Source organism: Saccostrea cucullata, unplaced genomic scaffold, assembly GCF_032062105.1.
Source record: "Saccostrea cucullata isolate Sc308-1 unplaced genomic scaffold, CSIRO_AGI_Scuc_v1 ctg20050, whole genome shotgun sequence".
Classification (NCBI taxonomy): domain Eukaryota; kingdom Metazoa; phylum Mollusca; class Bivalvia; order Ostreida; family Ostreidae; genus Saccostrea; species Saccostrea cuccullata.
Window position 1 is genome coordinate 1 of NW_026925807.1, and position 10,583 is coordinate 10,583.

Here is a 10,583-nt window from a genome sequence, read left to right on the forward strand (position 1 = left end):
TATTTGCCGTTACAAATCCTCACAAAGTCATCATTTTTTATATCCCCCATATCTCGTTTTTCAGGCATTTCAGGAATATGGGCATTTTCTTGAAACTCTCTACAAGACAAAAGCAAAAAGACAACAGTTACAGACACAAGATGTATCTCTAAATTACATTGGCTATTGGACAGATAATGGTAAAGAAATTATGCAAAGCTAGTAATTTTCCCTATGAAAGGATTTTAGGCTGCTAAGACATGGTGGATATAGAAATCTTACATATATACTATTAATTACCTTTGTGGAATTCATCTCTTAGTGAATGATAAAGTAGTGAATACATTATAATATAAGCTCTCATCGACTGTAAATGAAACGATGTTTTTGATTTACTTGTCTTCTTCAATGCCCCCCTTTCTTTAAATATTGTCAAAGTGTAGCGGGAGCAGCAAGTAACACAAGATGCTTATTCACTGTGATGATGTTTATTACAGTAGCATATCATATAGAAGATTCTACAAAACAATATAAAGTACATTTACTTAATTTGAAATCACATATAGCAGCAGAATCTTTTGTCATCATAAAATCAAATAATTACTATATATTTAATAAGGTAATAAAGTAATAAATATTGACACATATCAATGAGTTATACCTCTTGACTTTATACAAATGATATTTCTCTTATTCACTTCATAATAGTGGATATAATGACTATTTACAATAATATACTTGCTTTATGTACATATAGCAACATACCAGACTATGGGTATGAATCCCTCTCTAATACATGATTTTGTGTATGGCTTATGGATTATCAATATCTACAATTTATAAATAACATCCATACACTTATATTATATTCTTTGTGTCATAAAATACATTTATTACAAAGTTTAAAATCAACTAGTTTATCAGCTTTTGACAAACTTATATAATTTAATAAATTCTCTCATATGCCTCTTTCATTCAGTTATTAATAGGAAAATATTAATATGAAATAGGAATGTCAAAAAGTCAACTTACTGTCAGTGGTCTTAAAGATTTCTCCAAAAATACAAAAACACAACTATACACATTGACTGCTCCTTGGCTAGTAATTAGCTGACACACTGGACAAAGGGGGTCAAAGGTTTTGGCGGGAAATATTGACCAATGGCTATTTTTACTTATTTATTCAAGGTTAAAAGTTAAGTTTTAAGTTTAGGGCTCTAGAGATTTCTAGACTTTAATGATAGAAAGTTGTTACAAATTTATTTACATGTTTAATGTTTAAATAAAACATATTTATTTTAAATCAAGTTTATTATTGAAAGTTATTTTATAACTTTCAATGGCATCTGAAAGAAAAATACAATAGATTAAAATCAATACTATCACAAAAGTTCAAAGGTTTTATTCTTGTAAAGATTTTAAATAAATTAAAGTTTAAAATAAAACCTCCTTAAACCCTACTAAAGACAATGTGATGAAAGGAGGTATAGATATGTTTTTGTGGATTTCAGGTGCCTATTACTATTACCATACAGAGACTACCACAAACAATAATAGTAAGACCTACCAAGATACGCTTATTGACGTTCAAAAGTATAGCGAGTCTGTCAGATTACCTTATGGGTAGGTTATGTATAGAAATATATTTAATCACTTTAATTATAAAGTACATTTTACATATTGAATTTTTTTTTTTATCAAATGTGCATTCTTCTCGAAAAAAAATCTTAACAACGTTTACAACACTTGTAATCAGTATTTCCCCCAAAAAATTTACTACAAAGAAACATGAGATGATGAGGTTATTAATTCGATATTTAATTTTTTTAAGAACTTTTATCAATTAACAATACTTCTTTTATTCATATGTCGACTAGATATATCCCAATAAACTTGAAATGAAAGTCATCGAAGTTTACTTCATTTTTTTCTTTAAGGTGTCTACATTCATGAGAAATTAACAACTTGAAGTATTAAATCAAAATGATAATTGGAAAATATGTTTCTCTTATTCATATTTGTATGTAGTAAAATTTCACAGTTAATTGGATATGGTATGCACGTTTCTCATCCAATTTGAAAGGAAAACCATGTTGTGAGTAGATCAATTTTCCAAATGAGACATGCTACTCACAAACGCGTTCTAAAGGTTCTTCATTGAAGTCAGCACTTTGTAAAGTCGATAGTTGTTAAGTTCTGTTGACCTTGTATTCAAATTATCTTTTGTTTTCAGGGGCTATTTTTGGCTTTCTTCAAAATTCATTTTTTTTGTATTGTATTTCCATTATCCATTGTACAATTGTTTTAGGTATATACAGATTGATTCTTGGTGGTATTATAAAGGTTTTCAGGATTCAGTAAAGACGTGGGAAGCCAGACCAGATGTTTTTCCTAATGGGATCGGGTAGGTATACCAATGGTAATTACGAGTAATGATCATTTGTCGATTTCAAAGTTTGTTGTTAATAACAATACTGATGCATTTCATTCCTCTTTTAAGGTTTCTTCATAGGAAAACAGGTCTTCCGATAGTTGCTCACAACAGATATTGGTTGGTATTTTATGGCATAATACTTTTTAAAAAAAAACCCATCATTTTTTAATTCTTTATTTTAGGAATACATTGAAAAACTTCATTAATGTACATCTAAGCGGCACAATCAAAATTAACTTTAAAATTCTTTGTTTCTACTGGGTATCTAGAGAACAAACCTGATGCAACTTGACAAGGAATACAGTTCTCTTCTGGTTACTATTTTTGTCCATGATATTCCAATGTTTTCGATTAGGATTGGTTACAAATTAAAAACTCAGGATTCTTAGGAGAACATTTAAGCCAATAGGCTTCAATTGTAGGCTTAAAAAATCTAACATATTAAATCTTCTTTTCCATAAAAAATGTCTTGCAAGGGTTTTGAAAATACGAGAAAATCGATAGTTTTTTCCATTTGAATATCACAAAACCTATGCATCAAGTAAATCATACAGGCCAAGTACATAAATTGAAAATATTTTAATTATTTTTAGGGGACGTGATACATCATATGCCAAGAAAAATAATGGAAGTTTCACTTTTATTGTGGAACGAATTTTATCTTTGCCAGATGATGAAGTAAGGTTTCTTTGCATCCCATCGTAGCTATTTGATTCAATACTAAGTCTTGTATGTTTTACATCATTACTTGGTCTTCCATATACTAGTATACGAATCACACAGAAAGTTTGGATTCATTCTGCAATAATGTAGCCCTCTCCGATTTTTTTTAATATGTTGTTTTCTGGAGATGGCTACAATTCCACAGCATCTCCGTAATGGTGCAAAAATATTTTTTAAATACGGGCGACTGCAGGCAGTACAAGTTGTTTTTACACTTAACTTACCTGTAATAAGACGAAATTTTTATTCACTGTCGACATCATAGCTCGTTAAACGCGAAAACCATGTAAAATAAATCTGTGTGTTTGCTTGTCGCTTTTACAGCAGCCATGATAGTTCACGCGTGACGTACTGAGACTTGTGCTTGAAATTTAGAATAACCTAATAAAGCAAATGTCAATGTTTATAAATAATTGTGATGAATAGTAACACTAAACATCGATAAATAAAAGCATTCCATGTGTTATTTTTTCGTAAACAGCGATATTTAGGCTTAAAATAAGGTAATTCAAAAGAAACCTGCTCCCTATCGATCCATAATCTCATTGGCTGTCCCAAAATAAATTCTGTCAAGGTCAGTATACATGGCGGATAAATTTAAGTTGTGATGTTGACATACACGAAAAATACGGATATATATGGATTATTCTGTATATTTTTGGATCCATTTATGCCTAGGATAACTACATTTTGGAAGTCAAGGTAAGACATATTAATAAAATAACCGTTTACTGACAATTTGGGCCGAAATCCGTGCGGGAGTGAATCGCTGCCGCATTGCACCATTACGGAGATCCTAAGGAGTTGTAGCCCCCCCCCCCCCCCCCCAAAAAAAAAAGGGAGAGGGCTACATTATTGCAGCTAGGTATATAAGACTTCTCGAAATGTAAAAAAAATGTGTTGAAAATATTAGTAAATAGAATAGCAGAAGTTGTATATTAATTTTCATTTTCATTTTTGTTTTACAGATGTTCTGGCCAAATTTGTTTAGGACTTCCAAGAAGTGGGGTTTAGCAGTTTATGAACAAGTACAGTTAATAAATACGAGGGTTATTCTAAAACGCAAAAAATAATTTCAAAAAGCTTCGTTGCTAGGAATATGTACCATTTTCTCTTTCGATAGGTCTAAGGCGGTCGATATTTTTACTTTTTTGATTTAGTCAGCATTTATTGAAACACTCATAAACTGCCTGGAAAACACTCATATTATTTAAAAAAAAATAAAAATTATAATCATTATACCTTTTAATACTGTAACAGGCTGGCCTTAATATATAGACCTTATGTCCACCGTAGATGATTCACACAGGAACTCCATATGTTCTTTATAACTGTTTATTAATTTTCATCGCAAACATAAATAAACAAGTCAACATTTGATGCACAAAACTGTGTTGGTCCCTTTATCAACATACACACAACATTTTGTTAGGGTTTCATGAGTGGTGGGAGATAGCTCAGTATAAAGTTCTAGGTATCTGTAGCCAAATGGGACTTAAAGGGGAATATCTCTTATAACAAAGAGTGCTGTACGTAAGAGGAGTAAAAATGTGAAGAGTAATAATAATTTACATTATAAGAGATTGTCAGTATTTCACTTGTCAGGAATTATTGTCAGGAAATCTGGGTGTCAGGAAATCTTCAGTGTCAGGAATTTATAAAATGTCAGGATTCTGGGTTGCCAAGTTATGAAAACAATCTTTATGCTGAATAATAATTAGAACTTGTCTTTATAAAAATTATGATCTTGGTTTTCAGAATTCATCATACTAATAAGATAACAATTAGTCAAGTGCTCAGTGGAGCTATCTGCCAAAACTGAGAAGTTGCCTCTCTTATATAGCTTTTGCATCTAGAAACTAACCAATCAAAATGCTTCATTTCCCTGACAATCCTGACAGGCATAAATTATTATAATTCTAACAATTAAAAATAATCATATATTACCAAATTATCCTGTTAACTATAAATTCTCTATACACAATAAAATGAATGCATTACTTACTTAATAAATCAAGAATTAAACAATTCTTAACAAAGAACTATCTCTTGTGGTGTAGTAGACATCAGTGATTAGGTAATAGCCTATTCTTGAGCAAAATAAATAGTGCTAAATGACAACAATCATAAATAGAGAGATCAAATCTACAGGTATCTTTTAAATAGTTCATGTTATAAAAACTATAATTTAACTAATTTAATAGGAATCTACTTGTACTAGCTTTACATTATAACAAATCCAAATTATTGCGCCAAGTGAACTATTTGATGATGTCATACAATGGCGGCCTACATGCACTGACAGTAGATGTCATGTCATAATAAATACAGTGTGGATTACTTAATAACATCACTGAAACTCCTGTAAGTAGATTCTTATATTCATTGACAATAAAATTTTAAACAATTTAAGAACATAGCCTTGTCAGGTAAATAATAATCAAAATACATAAGCATATAACAGAAAAACATGTGGGACCAACACAATGGTAAATCTATACCCAAAACAAACATGGCATGATTCACGGAATATTCCGATAAATACATGTACAATAAGTTGAATTTTTACAAATAAAATCTACCCCCCTTTATCTGATAAAGTAATGAATATTACAATACTTCATCAAAGTGAAACATTTAATTCACTGTTCTAATACAACGCCTACAACTTTTTCTATTTGGTATCAAAATAACCGAATCTTCATTCTGATTGTGTAGGACTGGCTAGACATTCAAACACTTGGTCTGGCTGCTCTTCAGACTGACCTCTATCTGGGGGAGCGCTGGATGACAAGAATGGGAGGGGCGGCACAGGATCAGAACCTCACCATGCAGCTCTGTATGTCCCTCCCTCGTCACGCCCTGACAAGTGTTACCCTACCCGCCATTACACAGGTAAAGGAAGACTTTAAGGATGGCTTTCAGAGTAATAAACTATAACTCGTCAGAAAAAGCGCTGGTCTTTGGGGTTTTAAGGATATTTTTAGTTATTCATGATATCAACAAATCTGAAATATGCTGTATAGCAATTAATTCGATCATATCGTGAAAAAAGGATGATAATGGGTGGAACTGACTTGGGAAAATAGTGTGCTTGAAAATGATACCTGAGACATAATTGCCTCGATTTTAAATACAAAAACATAGGAAAAAACTGTATAATTGTTTTAAAAAACAGAAGTCTGTAACAAACAAACAAGAAGAAACCAATACACACATTCACTCATACATCCTCAAAAAGGAATTTGCAAAGTTTACATTTTTAAATTGCATGTATTTAAGCCTTGGAAATATATGCATCTTCAAATGTTTCATGCATGGACATTACATTTGTTATAGGGTATCTGTCTGTGATTTTCTATACACGTGTAGAATGGAAATTGTTGTCGAAGAATCGGGTCGTTTATTTTTATACGATATGCAAGCAATTCTTAACATAGATTTCTGACTTGCTCGTTGAGTATTAATACTAACATGTTTTCAAGTTATCTTTCTTTGTCAACAGGACTAGACAAAATTTGTATATATTACCGCCTTGATGGTCTTGAAGATGTGCAATGAGGTTTCAGAATTTTAGGGACAAATGGAAGTCGAAAATATTTTTTCTACAACACTTTTTTTCTAACCCCCCCCCCCCCATTCTAGCCAATTTATTTTTTGAAATAAAAATGTGTTTGGAGAAAATGGGACGTTTTTCTTTGAAACCCTGTTAACCCTGGTAATCAAAACCCTCTAGCATTAAAGCATTAGACAATAAAACTAAATACATGAATTTGATTGTATATTGTACATTTAAATAAGATTTTAGAAATTTCTCGATCTAGGAGGCCAATTAAGGTCTTTTTTTTCTTTATTTTCGTACCTTTTTTTCTAATCATCATTCCCTTTAAAACAGAATTTATGAATCGGTATTCCTTACTTTCACATTTATAATGAATTGTGTCTCTTCTTTAAAAGCAGAGATTGTTTTGTCTTTATTATATAGAAAAGTACCAAAAGAGTCCATGCTCAGCATTTTATGCACTATAAAAATCAAGCATATGACATTGTAGCTTCTTCAACAATTATCCGAGTGCGAAAGAAAATATTTAAGAGACAGACTCTTACAGGAGGATATTATAATACAGACTCTAGTTATCTTCATATTGGTTTAACACCTCTCCTTAAAATAATAATTTTCATATCAAGAATTTCATTTGATTTCACTGCTGTACACCAAAACATGTTCTTTATTTGAATATTTTCTCTAGTTTTGTTTGAATTATGGAAAATCATGATAATTGCATATTTCACTAACACATTCTATTTCTTACCTTTCTACAGGCAAGGGTGAGTCAAGATTATCATTTAGAACCGGAGCAATGGCGGATTGGAATATCTTCAATGCTGGCGTCTGCTATAGGTTTGGCACCATACAAGGACACTTTCTGGTCTACACATCAACAAACTGGTAACCCCAGATATCCAGGTATGTGTAAAAAGAAATTTTATAATTACCTCAAACTTTTTTCACATTTTTTCATGACTTTCATATGTGGATACTTGAGGCGAAAGTAGATGTTTCTTCTCACCAAACTGAGGAACAAGTTTTCATCATATCTTTATTTTTGGCAATAAAAAAGTATTTCAAGAATCTTGAAATAATTTTCTCATAAAGGTTGGTTTACAGTTTCTACATGTATTTAAATATTCTTACATTTTGACTGTAGAGGTTATTCCACATGCTTCATAATTATAATTTTTGTTTTGATGTTGGTATAAATATTTTTTTGGATAAAGGTTTACTGATTATACTTGCCTGTTGTCCAAGGAAACTGCCATAAAATATATTGCAATCAACACAATGTTTTAGCAATTGTTCAATATTGCAAGGATCAATATTGCACTTTCTTAGGATAAATGTTGTACTTACTTATCTAATTATCATTTGATATTTTAAAAAATATACTCATATCGTCAACAGATATCAGAGAGCCCTACCCAGCATTAGAGGCGTTAATATCCACACTCAGTGCAGGCCCTGTAGGGCCAGGAGACCAAATAAATAATTCCGACGTCGAACTTATCATGAGATGCTGCGATGGAAACGGTCGCCTGCTTAAACCGTCACGTCCCGCCACTGCCATTGACAAACAAATCATTAAGGTATGTCTGAAAGTAAAACGTAATGTTAACATGAAACAAGGAACTAGATTAATGAAACCATGTCAAACGATTAAGAAGATATTTCATTACAAGAAACGGATCTTGGAAAATATATTAAATATGATAATTTCTTTGAAATTTCCTTTAAAAATCTCTTCGACAAGCATTGGAGAGAAAATATGACACTATATGCTTAAGAAGGTCATTCAGATACTATGTATCATGCGATTTTATAAGCCGATCTTTGTTGAAAACAAAGTCCTGGCTATAGGCATCTTGATCTATTGTCTTACTATAAATAGCACAGTAAACAAAAAACCAAACAGCGTCAAAGCAGACGCTTCCGATAAACAAAATAGTCCCATTGCGAGAAAATATTCAAACAAATATTTTTAACATCCCAATCGTTGGCAAAGTTAATGATCAATATTTTTGCTTGAGAATTACAATGAAAGAGAAATTAGATATTTGCTTTGTTGGAATAATCGTGATATAACAATTTGGGCAATACGCTGCTGAATGCATATTGTAAGCGAACTTTATTTAATAGCGCGGGCTTTTCGAAATGTTGAAATTGTTGAAGAGTTTCATGTTTTCATATCGTTTTCGTCGATGTTATGTTAGTGGTTATATTCTGTTTTGATTTTTAGCAATTTAATAGTATAGGGAATTGGAATTTTAAGAATTAACATGCGTGAAGTCGCTTGTCAATGTACATGTATCAGTGTTTCTACATGTAGTTGGCGATACGAGTACTGTTTGTTTGAAACTAAAAAGAATGTCTATAAAATACACATGTGCATTATTTTAACTTTTCCAAGAATTAATTTTTCAATTATGAGAACAAATCTTCTTGAATAGAAAATATGCGAGAATATCTTGGAAATATTATTTATTGATTAAAATTTTAAAATCATAACATATCTTGGGGTCTGGACTGTTAATTTTAAGTAATGGTATATGTGATATTGTTTTAAATCATAATCATACAAACTCTACCTGTTAAAAATCAATGGCCAAAAAGGAAAAAAAATAAAAATGTACTAATTTCGGATCAGACAATATACTCGAGCATTTGAAGCCTGGCTTTTAGTTCTTTCAATACTTTGATTATAATAATTGTGGAAGAGTAAATATTTTCCTTTAATAACAGTAAAAATGGTGTACATGACAATGCTGCTGCAAATATTAACTACTGAGTTGAGAGAATCAATTATATAGAAATTTTATTCTTGCACTTTTTTCTTTTATGTTTTAACATTAATTGAATATTCCTCATACACTGGTTTTTACAGGCTGCCATACCTTCAGCTGACGGACCTGTTGGAGAAGTTTGGACATCCTACACAACTATTGTCTCTGACCGACCACGTGACTTTGGTATCCTCATGGCAACCAATCTATCATCCCCATACACCGTCAGGAATTCAGACACTGGGTTCCCTGACAGTGTGAGTAGACTCCTGAGTTTAACTCAGCGATATGATGTATATACAGACAAATTTTAACCGTCACTTGTGATCATTATTATTTATCTTTAAATCCACTGAGTTTGACATTTTTTTTTATCTTTGTCTATAAAATATATGCAGCTGAGGTCAGCTTTAGTGTTTCCATTTGGCTTACCAGAAATGTGGCAACCGTTTGATGACGATCACCCATTGGTTCTGGACAATTGTACCCGTGAGGACTTCTGCTTGTACTTATTTAGTGCGAGAGAAACGGGTCTGTAAGTAACTAAATCGTATACTGTATTTTGACTATAGAACATTGAATATCCTCCATGTAATAAATTTTGTTAAAAATTCTAATTTTAAAGTCTTCAACATCTAAAAGCTGAATTAAAATAAAATTCCTTTGCATATATAATGTTATCAACATGTTATAGGAATGGGACAGATATCGTTATATTCGGAGAAATTTCTAAATGGGTGCCTATGTCACCTGAGAGGGTTACAAACATTGTTCATGCCGAAATCAACATGCGGGTTGGGATCCGAGGTAAACCGGGAGAAACGGTTACCATGGCATTCTTAGTAAATAACTCTACACGCCGGTCTTCATGTCAGATCGATACATCAGGTACAGCGATGTTGGATGCATTATATGGATGCAGTCCAAGCGGTGCAACATCTCATCAACCGTACGGACCAACTTCAGATTCGACATCACATAGTTTATCCACAAAACATCTTTCCTCAGGTCAACCGACGTCGTATGGACCGACATCAGACCAGACGACACCTCACTCTTTAGCTAGTGTTCTTTATAAACATTACAGCTTATGGCTTCTGATCTCCAT

The 10,583-nt window shown here is 31.9% G+C and overlaps 1 protein-coding gene across 1 annotated transcript; it reads left to right on the plus strand.

The window, feature by feature from the left end:
• Positions 1–64: 64 nt before the first annotated feature.
• LOC134269826 (uncharacterized) lies at positions 65–10,578 on the plus strand (the record flags this gene model as incomplete). Its single annotated transcript, XM_062752029.1, has 12 exons — positions 65–179; positions 1,491–1,602; positions 2,288–2,383; positions 2,480–2,530; positions 3,007–3,091; positions 4,105–4,164; positions 5,855–6,031; positions 7,460–7,604; positions 8,100–8,281; positions 9,577–9,732; positions 9,874–10,010; positions 10,170–10,578. Coding segments are annotated over 12 exons (1,725 nt in total), but the record flags the coding sequence as incomplete, so codon positions are not given.
• Positions 10,579–10,583: the final 5 nt, after the last annotated feature.